Source organism: Diceros bicornis, chromosome 15, assembly GCF_020826845.1.
Source record: "Diceros bicornis minor isolate mBicDic1 chromosome 15, mDicBic1.mat.cur, whole genome shotgun sequence".
Taxonomy (NCBI): domain Eukaryota; kingdom Metazoa; phylum Chordata; class Mammalia; order Perissodactyla; family Rhinocerotidae; genus Diceros; species Diceros bicornis.
The window spans coordinates 28,857,023-28,875,379 of NC_080754.1; the positions used below are offsets into that span (position 1 = coordinate 28,857,023).

Sequence of the window (18,357 nt, forward strand, 5' to 3'; positions counted from 1 at the left end):
TCTTCCAAACACAGAGGGGTTCAGACACTCAGTGGCTAAAACGAATGACAACTGTCAGCTGCACGTAAGAGAGAAGCCAGTTATTTTCTCAAATAATACGCAGCTCAGGGGGAAGGAGTCAAGGCTGGGGCAGTGACTCAACAAGGTCCTCACATGTTGTCTGTGTAGCTTGTTGAGGGGCTGGCTAACGGGTCAAAGGGGCCCCCCCGGGCCAGCACATCTAGGTTCAAGACAGGAAGAAGGAACAGAGCTGTGCCACCTGTGTCCTTTCTCCCTTTATCAGGAAGGCAAAAGCTGTTCTAGAAACCCTGAACACACATCCACTTGTATCTCATCGACCAGAATTGTGTCATGAAAAGCCTGGAAAGAGGAAGCCTGCGATATTATTTTGCTGCCCCCTCCCCCAAAGTATAATTTTAGAAGAGTCCAAAGGAAAAACTGCAGACAGATGAGCAATGAGCACTGTTGGCTTCTATTGGCACTTTGCCTGAGAGGGAGATTGGAATCACCTCCTTCTCCCCATGTGTTTGTGTAATCTCATGTGGTGTGCAAGCCAAGCTCACAGGGGCAGGACCTCTCAGTCCCCAGCACGGGTGGGGGTGGGGTGGTTGCTGTGGGAAGTGACAGTCACAGGCTGCAGAGCCCCTAGTCCACATTCTCCTCATCCTCTGTGATGTCACACTGGGACTTCTTGCCTTCCACCCTGGGCTGAGGCTTCTGAGCTCACTATGGCCTCAGCGTTCGCTGGGAACATAGGGCTCTCAGAGCCAGCATCAGGGAGGGAGCCTGTGGGCACCAGAGGTCCGGCCATGCGGCTCTGGGAGGATGGCATGCCCCTCACGAAGGGGCGCCATCCCCCGCCTCAGATCCCAATTCCCTGGCTCGTCCCGAGCCTGCTCGCTGCCTTCAGTGGAGTCCTGCTGGTCGCTGTCAGTGGACTCTTCTTTGGTTTCCCGTGAGTCTCCCACACAAGCCGGCAGGTTTCTTACAGAGTCAGAAAGGAAGACAGATCATGAGAGTCCGGACAGGGGAAGTGCAGAAGAGGCGTCAGGGAAGGGAGGATATTCTAGGCAGTGGGAACCAATGCGCAAAGGCACAGAGGCATAGAGTGCTTGGTGCCTTTGGGAGCTGTTGGTGGCTAGGAGTATTGGGTGACATTTGGTGGAGCCTCTCTGGGTCTGTCACCGCCCTGGCTATTTAGAGCAGGCTTTGAGGTCTGTGAGTCCGGACCACGTGGAGTGAGTCCCGCGCGGAACTTTGGGACTCCAGGATCAGCGCTGAGTCCTGCTCTGGTCTCAGTTGCAGATGGCTGGCCCAGAATGGGGAGTGGGCCTTTCCTGTTGTCACAGGACCCCTCTTCGTCCTCACCTTCGGCATTCTCATGTTTCTAAACATCTCCGACCCTGGTATCTTGCACCAAGGTGAGCTCTCGGGCCCCTGGGAGAAGGAGGTAGCACCCTAAAGGGTCCGGCGTGCAGGGAAGATTCCTAAAGTGCTCCTCCCTTGTCCCCTCCTCGGGCCTCAAGACCCCGTCACCCCACATCCCCTTCACTTGGGCCCTGCTTCTGTTGCTTCATTTCCCAAGCCACCGAGATGCGGTACAACAGGATTCTGGAGGCTTTCCAGTTGCCTTGGAGGCAGGGCCAGTGCAGGCTGGGAAGAGAAGCCAGCTCTTGGCAACCACTCAGTTGTGTCTTCTTCCTTCCCACTGCACACACTCCTTACATCACTGACAGTTCCAAAGGCCTGCGTTCTCACAGAAGTCCTCTGGCTGGAAGTCTACCTTCCCTTGGACTGCCAGCCTCTCTGAGTTTGGTCAGCTTCCTCAGTGCGGACTAGGATTCCCCTGCACACCTCCTTGCCTAGGCCAGTGATGCTGCGGGGCGGCCCTCACCCCGGCAGCAGCAGTGTGACGAAGGGCTCCTGCCGCTGCCCAATCCTCTTCCCATGCCAGGCTCCAACGAACAGGGCCCCAGGACGGTGCGTGTGGTTTGGGTGAAGCACATAGCCTTCCGCCTGCAGTGGTGCCCACAGTGCTGCTTCCACCGCCCGCCGCGGACCTACCACTGCCCCTGGTGCAACATCTGTGTGGAGGTGAGCGCCCCTCTCATCTGCCCCCTTCTGGCCCACACCCCCACCCGCTCTGCACCTGCCTGGGACCAGGAGGCCCACTTGCACAGGGGACCAGTAGCAGACCTCAAACCACTTCCGGGACTGCTAAGGCCAAGGGTGGCAGTAACTCCCAGCCACTCTTGGTCACTCATGCAGCTCACTGCCTCCCTGCCTGCACCTGTCCTGGGAGGCTGGCCCCTGCCGACCCAGGTGCTGACACGCCCAGGAGCATCGACATCTATGCTGAGCCTGGTCAGGCCAGGGGGAGGAAAGGCACCCCTGTCCTACCCCAGGGCTGGCTGACACTAGATGCCCAAGGGCCCCACGGCTGGCTGTAGGCCTGGCCCGGGGAGCTTGACCTGTCCTCTTCTGGTGTCCAGAACGCTGTCCCCTCTCCCTCTCGCTCAGGACTTCGACCACCACTGCAGGTGGGTGAACAATTGCATAGGTCACCGGAACTTGGGCTTGTTCATCCTGCTCCTCCTGTGCCTATGCTTGTACTTGGGCTCCATGCTTGTCACCTGCATGGTCTTCCTCCTGCGCACCACCCACCTGCCCTTCTCCATTGACAAGGTCATCACGTATCCACCAGGCTGCAGGGTCCACTTGGCGAGCTGTGGGCAGGGCGAGGACAGCCGAAGAGCGGGGTCCCGGGGGCGGGCGAGTGGTGGGCGGGGTTAGAGAGAAACCCCCTGGGGAGGACCAGTCTGGACCAGGGGAGGGTGGTAGGGTCCAGGCGATGGGTGGGGCTAGGAGGCACTGCGGTGCGTGGGCAATCTAGCGGGGTCTTGGATGGAGGACGCTGAGGGCGGCACGGAGACCCGGTCGGCAGGGTGAGGTGAGGTTTACCAGGGGTTGGTGGGTGGGGAGAGGATGGACTGGCTGGTCGTGCGCGGGTCTGTCAGGGCTGGAGTCGGGGTGAGGGTCCCGGCCCGGGAGGTCCATTGCGGGCGCAGCTCCTTAGCTCGTGGGCAGCATCGTCGTAGTGGTCCCCGCCGCCGGCTTCCTGGTGCCTCTCTTGGTGCTTCTGCTGATGAAGGCCAGGTCGGTGAGCACCGCCCAGCGCTCCTACGAGGACAAGGTACGCGGGTCTCCGGGGTGCAACGAAAGCGGTCTCTGGGCGGTCACCTTGGGCCTTCAGGACCTCCACACTTTCCGCCCTTTCTCCCCCGCCCTGGTCCTCATGGCCTGACCTCCCTTGAAGGTGCCTCGTGAGGCCTTGAGGCCCAGATTCAGCTCAGATCTCACCTCCTCTAGGGGCTCGGGGGTCCCTCTCCCTCCCAGGTGCACTGCGTCGAGGGCCTAGTGAGTGCTAGGCTGCGCATCCATTATTTTGAAGGCTGGGCATGGAGGTGAGGCAGGCCCCATCCTGCGCTCCTGTTGATAAGGCCCCTGAAGTCAGAGAATCTCCCGCCCTTCGCCCGTGCACATTGAGAGAGGGGCCTGCCCTGTGCTGTGCAGCGCAGCGCAGACTCAGAGGGAATGGAGAGTTCAGAGAGGACCGCGGTGTAGAGGGTTTGGGGGCAGAAGGCAGAGCGAAGGGCGTTGCCGGTGAGGGGCAGAGCTTGCAAAAAGGCAGGGAAGCTGGAAAGTTTGTGGAATGTTGAGGATGCTGAGGGGACAGTTGTAATTGGAGCAGAAAGTGGATGGGAAATCAAGTGGACTGCTGGGCTCGGGCCAGATGGAAAAGGCACGAAAGTCAGCTGGAGCCTTCTCTTGGTGCGGTGGAAACCTGGAAGCCAGGACAGGTTTTGTTTTTTTTTTTTAACGTGGAGTAAAATTCACCCATTTTTAGTGCCCAGTTATAGGAGTTTTGACAAATGCATACAGTCCTGCAACCACCTCCATAATTAAGATTTAGAACAGTTCCATCACCCCCCACAATTCTCTGAAGCCCCTTTTGTAGTGGGTTTCTCCCCATAGTTGTTACCCCTGGCAACCACTGATTTGTCTTCTATCCCTCTTGTCTTTCCTTGTCCAGAGTCTCGTGTGGATGAAATCATAGCCTTTTGAGTCTGGTGTCTTGCACTTAGCATAATGCGTTTGAGATTCCTCCACGTTGCTGCCCGTAGGAGTTCTTTCCTCCTTTCTCTTGCTGTGTACTATTCCGTCATATGGATGTACCACAACTTACTTATCCATTTGCCAACGGAAGGATATTTGGGTTGTTTCTGGGTTTTGGTGATCATAAAGAAAGTGGCTATAAACATTCGTGTACAGGCATGGGAAGATAAGTTTTCATTTCTTTGAGTCAATTCTTAAGAGTGGCATTGCTGGGTTATACAGTAACTGAATGTTTAACTTGATAAGAAAGTGCCAAATTGTCTTCCAAAATGGCTGTACCCTTTTGCATTCCCACAAGCAGTGCATGGGAAATCCAGTTGCTTCTGCATCCTCATTAACATTTGGCATTGTCACCTTTTTTTGTTTTCTGATTTTCCGTTGTAGCTAGTCTAAGAAACGTGTAGTGGTATCTCATTGTGGTTTGAATTTGCATCTTCCAAGTGACTAATGCTGTTGAGCATCCTTTCATGTTCTTATTTGCCATCTGTATATCTTTGATTAAATGTCTGTTCCAATCGTTTGCCCATTCAAAAAATTATGTTGTCTTCTTAGTATTAGATTTAAAGAGTTCTTTCTATCTGCTAGATTCAGCTACGTGTTTTGCAGTCTTTTCCCAGCCTTTGGCCTTATTTTCTTGCCAGTGTTTGTCCAAGATCAGAAGTGTTCAATTTGGATCAAGAGCGTTTTCAGTTTTGTCTTCAATGGCTTGTGTTTTGGTGTTGTAATTAAGAAATCTTTGCCTAAACCGAGGTCACCAAGATTTTCCCCTATGTTTTCTTCTAGAAGCTTTATAGTTTTAGGTTTTCTCTTTAGGCCTCCTATTCATTTTGGGTTGAATTTTGGATATGAAGCAGGGTATGAGTCAAGACTTATAGTTTTGCGTGTGGGTTGTTCCAAGAGCATTTGTTGAAAAGACAGTCCTTTTTCTGTTGAGCTGTCTTTGCACATTCCTCAAAAATCAATTGACTATATAGATGTGGGTGTATTTCTGAACTGTCTCTTTTTTTGCCACGACCACACTGTCTTCACTGGTAGCTTTCTATGAAGTCTTGAAATGACACAATGTGACATCTCCAACTTTGTTCTTTTTTTCAGAGTTCTTGTGGCTATCCTAGTTCCTTTGATTTTCCATATAAATTAAGAATCAGCTTGTCAATTGCTAGAACTGAGTTTGCTGAGATTTTCCCTTGGATTGCATTGAACCTACAGACCGCTTTGGAAAATGGACCTTTTAACAGTATTGATCTTTTAATCCACGAAAATGGGATACCTCTCCATATTCAGGTCTTCTTTGATGTCTTTCCTTAGTGTTGTGTAGTTTTCAGCATATACAGCTTGCATACCTTGTGTTAGATGTTTTCTAAGTATTTCCTTGTTTTTTGTGCTCTTATAAATTTTTTGCAAAATTGAATTTACATTTGCTTATTATTGTTAGAAAATACAGTGGACTTTTGTATGTTTGTCTCGGATCTTGGAATTTTTCTGGATTGACTTATAAGTTCTAGTAGCCTTTTTGTTGATTCTACCTCAAAATTCATGTCATCTGTGAATAAGGACAGTTTCATTTCCCCCTTTCCAGCGTGTCTGGCTTTATTTCTTTTTCTTGTCTTCCTGCACTGTCTCGGCCCTCCGCTACAGTGGCAGGTGGAGTGGTAAAAGTGATCCTTGCCGTGGGTTTCCTTCAGCAGGACAGGGACTTGAGTAAAGGCTTTTTTAGGAAGACTGTAGTGGGCCACAGTGATGAGGGAGGGGCTGGAGACACCGAGGCAGCTGAAAGGACAGAGGAGCCCTCTGTGCCCACCTCCTCCCATCCTTCCCATCACCACTCCATCGCTCCCCCCGTATGTGGTTCACAGCTCCCGTGTGACGCCTCTGCTCATCCCTTCCTCATCAGCCCCCTGTTGTCTGCATGCCTTCTCTCTCCATCCTCAGTCCATCATTTCAGCCTCTCTTGGGCAGCACTGTCCCTTCCCACATCCTATGGTTCTTCAGCCTCGGGTCGGGACCTAAGCCCTGCGCCCCCTGCACTGCTCCGCATGGGGTTCTTCCAGTCCGGGGTCTCCACCCTTAAGAAGCCCGACTGGGGTCTGCACTCTGTGATTCACCAGGCAGGGCTCTTTCCCATCACCTGCAGATCCCATTTCAGGCATCCTTCACACACCTCCACTTCGTTCCCTTCCTGCCTGCATCCCCTGACCGCAGCTTCTGCTGGGGCCACTTGCTTAGTGGTTCATAGTCAGGGCTCTGGAGCCAGACCATGTAAATTCACTTGCCAGCTCCACAACATGCCAGCATGGAGATCTTAGGAGTACTGCTTGGCCACCTGGTGCCTCAGTTTCCCCATCTGTAAAAGGAGGCCGCATGGGTTAATATGTGTAAGACACATAGCACAATGGCTGGTACAAGTAAGTGTCCTAGACTTTGTTGTTGTTATTATTTCCGTTCCTTGGCATCATCATTGCCACGTCTTCATGTCTCTCTCATCTTACAAACAAAGCAAATCTCCGTTAACGTCACAGGCCTCCACTCCAACTGTCATACTCTCCCCTCGGCACAGCCGGAGTTTCTGACAGAGTTGGGTGTGCTCACTAGCATCGTTCTTCACCTTCCTCATCCCACTTCAGCCTCTGTCCTCACTGTCACGGTGATGCTGCGCTCTCCACGAGGCCACAGCCAGCAGGCAGTCCTCAGACTGATCTTTCCTGGCCGCACACAGCCCCATGTGGAACGGCACGCAGCTGCCATGACCCTGCCCCAGGCTCTCGGGATCCCGCTCCCTCTGCTCACCTGGCTGATGCTCCTCGGCCTGCACCGTGGAGTCTTGCCCTAGGCTGCCTGCTCTTCTCGCTGATCTCCTCTCCCTGCTGCTCTGCCACCCCCAGCTGCCCTCTCCACCCTGAAAGTTATGACTGGCTTTGTTGTTCATGGTGTGTCCTCTGTCCCCAGCGCAGTGCCCGGAACATTGTTGAAACCTCAACATATTTATGAGCAAAGAGTGAACCTGCAGACAAAGTAATGCATGCGGCTTTGGGAGGAAGAGAAAGAAAGAGAGAGAGAGAGAAGCCTGATGCCATAAACCCTGGGGAAGAACCGAGAGAGCAGAGGCAGCAGGGAGTTGGGCAGGAGACGGGACAAGAAGACGCCCACTTTGCTCTGGGCCTGTGGAGAGTGAGGGCGTTGGAGACTCGCAATGGGAGCAGGAGACCCGGGTCTGGAGCCAGTGAGAGGGGACAGTGTGTGAAGCTGAGAGCTGCTGGCTTCCGTTCCCAGCTGAGAGGGGCCATGTGGGGGAGCACGGTGCTCTGCTGTATTAGTCAGTTCTTACAAATTCCTTCAACAGCTATCATTCCTTGAAGCACTGAATAATCAGCATTTTCCTATGCTCCATGTACATCTCATGAATGAAAATATATTTCTCTAAATTTGAAATTTTGAATGTAAATTTAATCAAAGTCTTTTAAGCTTTTAGTTTCCCTTAAATGCTTTAAACACCCTAAAGGACGCAGAACTCAAACTCTCACAATGGTTGCTGTTGGTTTTGGGCACAATGGGACATTCTGGAGCTGTCTTGACTTTTCCTCCCCCAGGGCTCAGCTGCCCTGCCTGGGGTCCTGGTTCATTTTGGTGGAGAATAGTGTTGAAGATCAACGTCTTTGTGACAGGGGCATGGGACACAGGAGAGCTGGTGGTGGGCAGATGTGCTCCTGGGCCCCTTTCGGTCGTGACCAGCACTTTGTAGCTAGGGCGCTTGAAGTCGGGGTGAGAGTCGGCCTGCGCTGGGGAGGAGGAGGGGATGAGGCTGGTGGGTGGAGGGCGGGGAGGACGAGAGCTGGGTCAAGTGTGTCCAGGAGAGGACTTGAACTTTCGTCTTGACCTTTACTGCACTAGGCGCTCAGGACTTTGAACCCCGATTTCCGGGGCCATGTGAGTTTGGGTAGGAAATATGATTGGGCCCGAAAGCACTGCCCTTCCAGATAGTGAAATTCAGTGAAGGCACAAGTTTGGAAGTAATGAGTGGTGGGAAAGCAGAGAAGTAGGGGGAGCGGGGTGTGGAGCCGTCTTTGGAGCAGCTTAATAGAACAAGGCAGATCTGAAAGCATATTTGGAAGGAGGCAGCAGGAGGATGTGTGTGGCCAAAGGAGACAGAGAGGGGGAGGATGCTGCCAAAGGGGGTACCAGGTGGTGCGGGATCCCTGAGGCGGCAGGAGTTGGTGGTGCGGGGCCAGGGGTCGCGTGGAGAGAGCTCCTCGGAAGTGGGTTGGGGGAGGCCTTGGCTGACCCTTGCGGCTTCCCCGCCCTTGGAGTCTTGCTGCAGCCCTGGGCTGAGCTGACCGGCTCAGGGAGGGCAGTGGGGGCGGCCTGCCCAGTCCTGCTGGATCTGAGCTCCTCTTCCCACCCTCGCCCCCTCCAGTACCAATACCTACATGGACACAACCCTTTCGACCTTGGCTGTGGCAAAAACTGGTATTGGACACTTTGTGCAGCGCTGGGACCCAAGTGAGTTGGCAAACCAGAGGCCTGAGTGGTGGCCCTGGGGCTGGTGGGGTGGGGTGAAGCTGGGTCATCTCGCCTGGCCCCTTAGCAGAGCTCCCAGGTCCTTCCGCTCATTCTTCCTATTGTTTTGGGATTTTCCCCAGGGCCTTGTGGGAGCATTTGGAGCCCCCACTTCCTTGCCTCTGTGGGTTCTTGCCCCAAGAAATGGTGTAGAGGGCATTGCAGCCTGGATGAGACAGGCCCCAGCTCCCCGTGGTGCCGAGCGCTGGGCCTTGTCCTGCCTAAGATGAGGGGCACCAGGCAAGGAGGGTCACGACCACCTCCATCTGGCTTGTTGCTCCCCAGGTACATGGCCAAAGCTGTCGGGCTGCAGAGAGTGGTGGGGCCTGACTGGGTGCCCACGCGGAACCTGCACTTCCCGACGTGCCCCTCCATGCCCATTCCCGAAGCCCTCCCTGGGCTGGGGTCTGGCCGCCAGGTCCAACCTCTGGATCTGTACCAAGCAGGGCAGGATCCCCCAGGGAGTGGTGAGGCTGCAGCCCTCCAGGAGGTAAGGGGTGTGTGTGTGTTTGTGCCCACACATGCGCACGCGCCCGTCGTGTTGGGAAAGGGCATCTGAAGATTGTACAGGTTTAGGGAAAGCCCCCCTCCATGTTTCGCTGGTGCTGAAGCTGGAACACTCCGAGCTCGAGGGCGGCGGATCATAGGCCAGCGGAGTGTTGAAAGTAGAGTCACAGGCCTGCAGACTACATCAGGGGTCCCTGGAGAAACAAAGGGAAGAGACCACACCACTCACTTGCTCGTTGCCCTTGGGCCAGTCCCTTACCCTTTCTGGGCCTCAGTTTCCTTAGCCATGAATGAGGACTGAGACTAGGCCAGTGAGCAATAATTTGGGGAGGCGGATTCATTTATTTACGGGCAACTTTTAACCTGAAGCTCAATGTTTGAAACAGGTGGCAGTGGAGCTTTAGGACTGCTGCGGGGAAGGTAATTCACAAGCCCCGCCCACAGGGCCCCTGCAGTGATGTTCTGTGGGTCCTGCCCACTCCCTTGGCTCTGCCTAGGGGGCTGGCACCTTGGACAGTTTCTTGCTCCCGAGCTGGTGGGTCATGCGGTGTGGGGCCGGCACCTTTGGAGAGCTGACCTCCTCCACTCTGTGTTTAGATGCACGCCGGCCGGCCCAGTGTGGCCCCTGCTGCTCAGGCCCCAGAGGCGGCTCGATCTGCCTCTCACCCATTTGCACCCGGAGATGCCAGGAGACCCGGCACCTGAGCCTCACCTCCTGAGCCCCGCGTGGAGACTCTCTGAGCCCTATCCTTGCCCAGTCCCCTGGCGAGAGTGCCGAGACCCCTGAAAGCCCATTAAACACCCTTTGCCTGCCTCCTACAGCTGCCCTGCTGCACTGTGTGTTGGGATCAAGGGAGTGGGGCGGTGAGGGGGCCTCTGGGGGCTGAGACAAAGACCCGGGGTGGGGGCAGCCAGGGTTCAATACTGGCTGGCTCTGCGATCTAGTGCAAGACACTGAACATTTCTCTCACCCTTCAAACGGGGAAACCATAACAACCAAAGCGAGGACTGGAGATGATGGAAGAGAAAACCCAGCAGTGCCTGGATGTCGGCCTAGCCAAGTCCTGGCCTCTGCCCTGCGGCCACCCTGTCTGACTGCAGGGGGCGCGCGCTGCTTGGGAATTCGCCCAGCCTGGCCAGCTCCAGCCTGGCAGCACAGGAGGCTCCTGTGTGGGTTGTGGCTGGCCCTCAGGCTAGGAGTGTGCCCTCCTGCGGCCTCAAGACAGGGAAGTGGAGGAGTGGGGTGTGCCCCCTCACAGTCCACCCTGCATCATTCCTCCAAGTGGGTCTCACCTTGGTCACTCCCTCCTGTTGGGGAGTCAGATGCCGGTTCTAGTCCTGTGTCTGGCGGTGGGGGGGGGCGTGTCCTAGACTCTGGGAGCCAGCAGACCTCTGGGTAGGGGCAGAGAGGAGGAGGGAACCATGTCAAACGGTGAATCCTCCAGTGGGCAGTGAGTGAGGCTGAGAGTGGGAAATAATGGTCCATTCCTGGCAGGTCCTATGAGGATGAAATCAGGTGGTTCATGCAAACACCAGGTACACAGTAGGCACACAGTGTCTGCAGCCGGTATGATTCTGGTTATTTTCTCCTTCACACTGCTAACAGACCACCCTGTGTTCCTCCAAGGACCACCTTCTCATATTCCTGGGCCCCAGGCTCCGACTCCAAAACTCGGGGTTGGGGTGGGCTGCAATCTGAATCTGAATATTTGTAAAGTGCCCGGTGTGATGCTGCCACTCTGAAGTTTCCGAACTGCTGCCTTAGGAGGTGAGGATGGGCACCACCACACTGATTCCTGTCCCCCTGGTGTCCAGGGGAAACCAGGATATGGTGAGAGCGAGAGGGCAGGATGTGGCTGAAGGGCCAGATGAACAGCCCCGGGCCCGTGGACATTGTGTGCCTGTGTGTGCACGCCCGAGCTTGTGTGTTGGGGGAGGAGCTCATCGTTGGGGAGTGTCAGCCCAGACTGGGGAGGTAGGTGACCTCCGATGCAGGACATGGCTCCGGTTCTCTAAACGAAGAGTCCCAGTGGAGGCTGCCCTTCCCTCTTCCTCCCACCCTGACTGTGGTGGTCTCAGGCCCCGCTGTGTCCAGGCCCAGCCTCACCCAGGGCTTGGCTCTGGCTCCCTGGGCTCCTGGCCAGCCTCGCTCAACCCTAGGAACTGCAGCTCTTTTGTGTTCCCTCTTCCGTGGTGCCAGGTCTCCCCAGTCCCAAGCTCCATTGGGGTGCAAGCTTGTTCTCAGCTCTCATCCTGCTCAACTCAGGGGTAACCGTGGGTCCTGGGGAGGGCTGCAGGATATTCGCTGACAGGCAGAAAGGCAGCCCAGTTTGGGCCTTGCTTTCACTGGCTTCAGTGGCCACCCTTACAATTCGTGGGGCCTGCATTTATGAGTCAAGCTGAAGAAACCTCATCTGTCTGTGAAGCCCGTAGTCCATGGTCGCATGGTCAGGGCAGGGGGGCATGAGGCCTTTTGAGCCCCGGAGCCCAGGTGTGCATCTGGCTCACAAATCTGTGTGGGTCTCCCGTCTGTGTGTGTTCAGAGGGCACAGCTCAGCCCAGGCTGCCCAACACTGAGGAGAGGCTCTCAGGCCCACTCCTAAATGGGAGTACTAGGGGTGGTGTGGGCCTGGGCCTCATCGGAGGAGCATCCAGGAACGTGGGCCAAGGCCTGGAGGGGCATATGCCTGGAATGGGGTGAGTGTAGGAGTGGCGCCTGCTGGAGCCCCAGCTCTGCAGGAGGCTGGGAAGGCCAGGCCCCAGAGTCTGGGGAGGCCTAGTCCCACCCTGCCCTGCTGCCCGTCCCTCTGCCTCCCTGCCAGGATAAGAGCTGGGCGGTTGGTCATCAGGGTGGCACCTCTTGGGTCCCTGCCTCCGGCTATACTGGCCACTCACCCAGTCCCAGGCTGAGCCTGGTCATTGCTAATTAAATGAAAATTCATTTTTAAAGTAATGTTAAGTCATGGTCATTTTTGTCTGCCATTTATCTCCTCGCTCACAGCTTTCTAAACCCTTTCTTTTTTTATTTTTCAGGTATGAGGGTCTTCTTGAGCATTTCTTTTAGGAGTGGGCGTCTTGTGGTGAGGAACTCCCTCAGCTTTTGTTTATCTGGGAAAGATTTTATTTCTCCATCATATCTGAGGGATATTTTCGCTCGGTAGATTATTGTTGGCTGAAAGTTTTTGGCTTTCAGATTTCTGAATGTATCGTTCTGCTCTTTCCTAGCCTGTAAGCCTTCTGCTGAGAAATCTGCTCAAAGCCTGCTAAGGGTTCCTTTGCAGATTCTTTTCTTCTGCCTTCCTGCCCTTCACATTATTTCTTTGTCATTGACTTTTGCCAATTTGCCTAATATATGCCTTGGAGAAGGTCTTTTTAGACTGGTGTCATTAGAAATTTTATTAGTTTCTTTTACTTGTAATTCCAGTTCCTTCCCCAGGTTTGGGAAATTCTCAGCTATTATTTCTTTGAACAAGCTCTGTGTTCCTTTCTCCCTCTCTTCTCCCTCTGGAATATCTATAATCCTTAGGTTGCATTTCCTAATTGAGTCGGATATTTCTCAGAGAATGTCTTCATTTCTTTTTACTCTTAGTTCTCTCTCCTCCCACATCTGAAGCATTTCTATATTTCTGTCCTCTGAATTGCTTATTCTGTCCTCCATTATTTCAGCTCTGTTATTTAAGGACTCCAGACTTTTCTCTATCTCAGTCATTGTGTTTTTCCTCTCTGACATTTCTCATTGATGTTTCTTGATAGTTTCGATCTCTTCTGTCAAGAATTCCCTTTGGTCGTTAATTTTATTCGTGATTTCCTTGAACAATTTTTCTGAGTTTTCTTGTAACTTCTTTAGTTTTCTCATAATAACTATTGAGAATTCTCTGTCATTTAGATTGTAAATAGCGGTGCCCTCAGGATTGATTTCTGGGTGTTTGTCATTTTACTTCTGGTCTCGTGTCTTAGTATACACTTCCATACTATTTCTTGTTGTGGATTTGATCCATCCCAGAGTGGTAGTATCAGGTTACAAATTCCACCTTCAGCCTCTGGGTGGTGGCAGGACCTGTGTATTCCAAGCCTGCCCATTCCCTGGCGGCTGTGTCTGTCCTTTGGAAGTTATGCTGACGGAGCCTATCTGCATTTGACTGCTGGACGCCGCTGATTTACACATATGTGTGCCGGCACCTTGGCGGGGGTCTCTTGCTCTGGCTGACCAACAGTACTTGCGTGCCAGGTGGGGGAGGGGCGCTTTCATTCCTGTGCACGTGCCCGCAGGTGCTCCTGCTCTGTCCTCGCTCTCTGCCCTCCTGGGATGTTCGGCTTGGTGAATACGGCCCAGTGATTGCCTAGCCTCCTCAGAGTGGAGCTGTCCCACAGGCTGGGAGGCAACTCAGAGAGCGAAGGCATTCCCGCGAATGACTGCCCCCTCCCCCTTCTCCTCTCAGAGCTGCAAGCGGTCCTGCGCCCTAAGTGTCTGCCAGTGGGGGAGGTAGAGGAGATTCCCCTTACCTCTTTCCACTGCCTCCCGGGCAGTTCTGCACCTCCACGTTCAGAGATATGGCTGCATGGGTCTCTCAGACATCTATTGTGTTGTTTGAATGTCTCTGTTGATTTATGAGTGTCCTTTCCATTGTATCTCAGCAGGGAGAGTCTAAGGGAAGAGCTCACTCCGCCAGGATGCTGACGTCACTCTCTTTGTCATCGACTTTTGCCAGTTTTACTGTTATGTGCCTCGAAGAAGCTCATTTATCGTTGATGTAATTAGGAGTTCCATTGGCTTCATGTATTTGTCAGTCCAGTTCCTTCCCGCGTCCTGGGAAATTCTCAGCTATTATTACTTTGAAGAAACGCTCGGCTCCTTTCTCCCTCTCTTCTCCCTGTGAAATACCTATGGTCCTTAGGATGCTTTTTCTAGTTGAGTCGGATTTTTCTTGAACAATTCCTTCATTTTTTTTTTAAATCTTAGTTCTCTCTCCTCCTCCACCTGAAGGATTTCTATTTGTCTATCCTCTAAATCACTAGTTCTTTCCTGCAAACATCAGCTCTTTTTTTTTTCATGAGGAAGATGGGCCCTGATCTAACATCCATTGCCAATCTTCATTTTTCACTGAGGAAGATTAGCCCTGAGCTATCAACTGTGCCCATCTCCCTCTATTTTGTTTGTGGGATGCTGCCACAGCATGGCTGGATGAGCAGTGCATAGGTCCACGCCCAGGATCCGAACCTGCGAACCCCAGGCCGCCGAAGTGGAGTGCACCAACTTTACCACTACGCCTTTGGGCCGGCCCCCGTCAGCTCTATTTTTTAAGAATTCTAGATTATTTCTTATTTGACTTATTGTGTTCTTCATATCCAGAATTTCTGCTTGGATTTTTGTTTATAGTTTCCATCTCTCAGGTGAAGTATTAACTCTTCTCATTAATTTTATTCCTGCTTTATTCCTGTGCTCATTGAACTTTCTGAGTCTTCTTGCAACTCATGGAGTTTCTTTATGACACCTGTGTTGAATCCTCTGCCATTGAGATTGTAAATTTCTGTGACTTCAGGGTCAGTTTCTGGAGAAGTGTCATGTTCCTTCTGCTCTGAATTGTTGCTCTAGTTTCTCGTGGTGTTTGATGAAGTAATGTTTTGCCAGCGCATTTGTGGTTGTATCCGTTGGCAGATTCCACCTGCTACCACTGGGGCTGAAGCAGGAACTGTGTTTCTGGTACTACCACATCAGCTGAAAGTTGTGGAAGTGCTATGGGCATTTATGCTGGCTGGGAAAGCATTGGGCCAGGTGCGTAGGTCTGCCAACCGCTCTTCTCATCTTCACTCCGGTTGCTGCTTCTTGGGCGGGGCTTCCAAGGGGGGTCTGAGCCTGGGCCACCCCTTGGGACTGAAGCGGCCTTGTGGGCTCTTCAGCCGGCCACGAAAGTGATCACGCACGGGCTGAGTATCAATTTTTCAATATATGTCATCGTTCCTATCCAGTTATCATGGACACTACTACTAAGTGGAGCTATCTACAAATTATAGTTTAAATGTTTTGTGGAATGTTCATAGGGCCACTGGAATTTTCCCAAGCATAAATATGTGACCCAGAACTCCTCTAAATTCCAGTTATTAGGGGATCATTTTACAGTTTTCCTGAGAATTAATTACCTTGTAAAATATACTCACAGTTTTCCATATTCAGACTCACAGTTACTGTATGTAGGACCTCGTATATGTGCTCGGATCCTGATAGGCTGGGCCCAGGTGAAGAAATATTTTTTCTCTTTAAAACTGGATTGTTCTTTTCCTTTTCATGTATAGTGGATGACTATGTCAATCCAGCAAAGATTTAAATTCAAAACCAATAATCAATTAAGGTTGGCCGTTGTTATAGTCGTGGTCATAGCCTGCAAAAATGAGGGTTTGGAGATGGAACAGAAAGCATAAAAGGGGACCTTATTGTATGCCCATCAGAAAATAAAACAGTAAAACTGATCAACAGAATTCTGAGAGAAACAGCCACAAATTCTGCAACAAATAGCAAGCAGCAGATTTCTCTCATCAGTGTTACTCAGTCTCGTGTTGTGAATTCTGTCGGTATTGGCTCAAAAGTCTGTGTTCCTGAAGTCATCTGTTCCCAGACCCTGTAGTCCTAGAGTCCTGAGTGTCAGGTCCTCCCGGTATCTGCTATGGTGGGTGTGTCAGCTTCTTCTAGGAAGGCTGTAATCATGCATCTGTTCCCTATATCCCTTTCTCAGGCTGTCTTTTTTGGGTGCTTCTTCCAGAAGACCCAATCTCTGGTTGTAGCTTCTAGCAGGGACCTTCAGGCAAGAATGAAGGGAGCAGAGAAACCACGTGTTGATGACAAGGCAGGTTAACTTCTTCCAGTAACTAACAATATCAGAATGGAGGAGAGTGGAATCTCTATGGGAGTGAGGTACATAGGCACGTGGGTCCCTGTAATTGTTCCATGAAGACTCAACTGATAATTAATCCAATGAGAAAATGGAATAATGGACAATGAAAACAGTGACGAATCTGTTATGTACAGTTTGTGCCACAATTGCTGCCAATTGACATAAGTGTTTTAAACCAAGGAATAAAGTATTCTTAGAAGCTAATTTGTTGACATTCTCTGTGTCGGGCGAGGCACTTGAATTCTAATGTGCTTTTCCCCACTCTGCAAGAGTATGTAAATTACTGAAAAACTTAATCATATTTGTTACCGATCCCAAACACAGGTTCATTTACCCAGCGCACAGGAGGGCCAAAAAAGTAAAGGAACTGAAACAGCAGGCTTGTGGCAAGGAAAGAGCCTTACTATCGAAGGGCAGCCAGATGAGTAGACGGGAGTTAGAACTCAGATCCACCTGGTCGAATGAAAAAAGGTTGAGGTTTGTATCTGAGGTTTTCGGTAGGGGAGGGAGAGCATGTGCCGTGGTTTTATGTAGGGGAACAAGAGCATGTTCCGGGTTTGAGGTAGGGCAGCAGGAGCATGTGGCTGTGCTGCTTGGCACCTTCCAGCAGCCTGTGTTTGGCCTTGAAGACTGAATTTCCTTTCTCTTGACTTTCTGGACTTTCCTGGTTAGTTTTCGGCATCAGCCTGCATTTGGCCTTGTGAGGCTGAATCCTGATGTCTGGGCCTTGACTTTCTGGGAAAGACAGCTCACTCATATAGTGAGGAGAGACAGGAAGACCTGGTTAGTTTTAGACAACAGCTGATTATGCTGAATATGCACAGGTGCAGTTAGCAAAGCTTATGTCAAAACTTTTGGCTCTAGGGCAGATTTTTGAACTTTTTCATGCTCGGTTTCAGTTCCCACCTCTTATGATCAGGCTTCAGTCTTCGGGAACGGCGGTGAAGGCCTCTCTAGCTACCTTCTGCTGTGAAAGGGCAAAGATCAGGATCGGAGGAATGAAACTGTTTTACCGTCACTTTAAAATAGTTTTGAGTACCGGGTGGGGAGAGAGAGCTACGCTTTGCATCACTAATATTTTAGTACTCTGATCAACGGCTTTGGAACAACACTTAAGTTCATCACTTATAATTACATGGATAACCACACAGATAGCAAAATAGACAGCCCAAATTTTAGTATCCCCTCCATAATGGACCTCAGTCCTTGAGGAATCCCGGAGAAGGTGACTGTAAACCAATCAAGGTTACTGCCTGGAAGCTCAGGTGAAATCTGATGTAGCCAAGTAGCGTGCTGTCTAATCGTCCAACAAGTAATGTAAGAACCTGGGAGTCATGTATTACTCATCTATAGGAGGCTGTCTTGTGCACAGCAACTTGCAGTCTGTCACGAGTCCATTTGAGCATTCGGAGAAGTCAGTGTCTAGAGGATGAAGCCAGCCAACGTTTGGGAGATCCCAGTTGTGATGTACTTCTGTGGCATGATTCTTGTTCCCTGTGGCGTTTTCAGTATGGTCCCCTGCAATCCAAGAATTCAATAGGACCCAGTCTCCATGACAACGATGCTGCAGAGAAACCTCTGACGGTGTCTAGTTCCTTGGTTTGAGTTCCCTTCAGGGCTTTTGGATCATCTCTGGAACGTAGAAAGGGTCTCCCAAAGTTAGGCCTATGTTGTGTCAGCAAGTAACCAGGTATTTAATAGGAAGCATTTTTAGAAAAGAAAAGCAAAGTTAATGGGTTTGGAGCAAATGATAAACCAATTTCTGAGCCCAGGGTATGGTTATTCAAGAAGATCTCTGGATGTCAGCATTGAAGAATCCCCTGCAGTTTAAAATGTCTCCGATGATGTCATCAGGTGTTCAGGTAAACCTTTTGAGTGGCTTACACAGAAACAGGCGTGAAGATCGTCCCAACATGGGTTGTCGTGGTGCGCTCTCTTAGGTTTATATCAAGTTCTCCAGCTTCAGGTTCCCGGGCTTCAGGAAAAAACGTGATTTTAGTTCTCAATGATTGGAAATGAAAAGGAAAGAAAAAGTTGAAAACGTCAATTTGGAGATCTGTACCAGATATTTGAGCAAACTAGCAGAATTCAGGATCCAGTCCAATTTACAAATAAAAAACAAAAACCTTGAAGTTTTTAATGAACAGAACCAAAATCCAACATCCACAAATGTGTATTACAGTTTCTATTGAAACATAAGTTTGCTCGCTAAATTTACCTTCATTTGTACCAA

General features: G+C 51.5%; 1 protein-coding gene across 1 annotated transcript; it reads left to right on the forward strand.

Annotated features, from left to right (window-relative positions):
- Positions 1-830: 830 nt before the first annotated feature.
- Positions 831-9,657, forward strand: LOC131414548 (palmitoyltransferase ZDHHC19-like). The gene is made up of 8 exons (XM_058555559.1): positions 831-955; positions 1,300-1,421; positions 1,955-2,094; positions 2,521-2,693; positions 3,088-3,193; positions 8,588-8,673; positions 9,016-9,220; positions 9,624-9,657. The coding sequence occupies exons 1-8, from the start codon at positions 831-833 to the stop codon at positions 9,639-9,641; spliced, it is 975 nt and encodes a 324-aa protein (XP_058411542.1). The 3' UTR covers positions 9,642-9,657.
- Positions 9,658-18,357: the final 8,700 nt, after the last annotated feature.

What these genes read in the sequence shown, in the direction of transcription:
- LOC131414548 (XM_058555559.1), top strand. Translation starts at nt 831, where the DNA reads ATGCCCCTCACGAAGGGGCGCCATCCCCCGCCTCAGATCCCAATTCCC. An exon ending in AGCGCTCCTACGAGGACAAG is followed by an intron (nt 3,194 to 8,587) that starts GTACGCGGGTCT and finishes CGCCCCCTCCAG; the next exon opens with TACCAATACCTACATGGACA. An exon ending in TGTGCAGCGCTGGGACCCAA is followed by an intron (nt 8,674 to 9,015) that starts GTGAGTTGGCAA and finishes GTTGCTCCCCAG; the next exon opens with GTACATGGCCAAAGCTGTCG.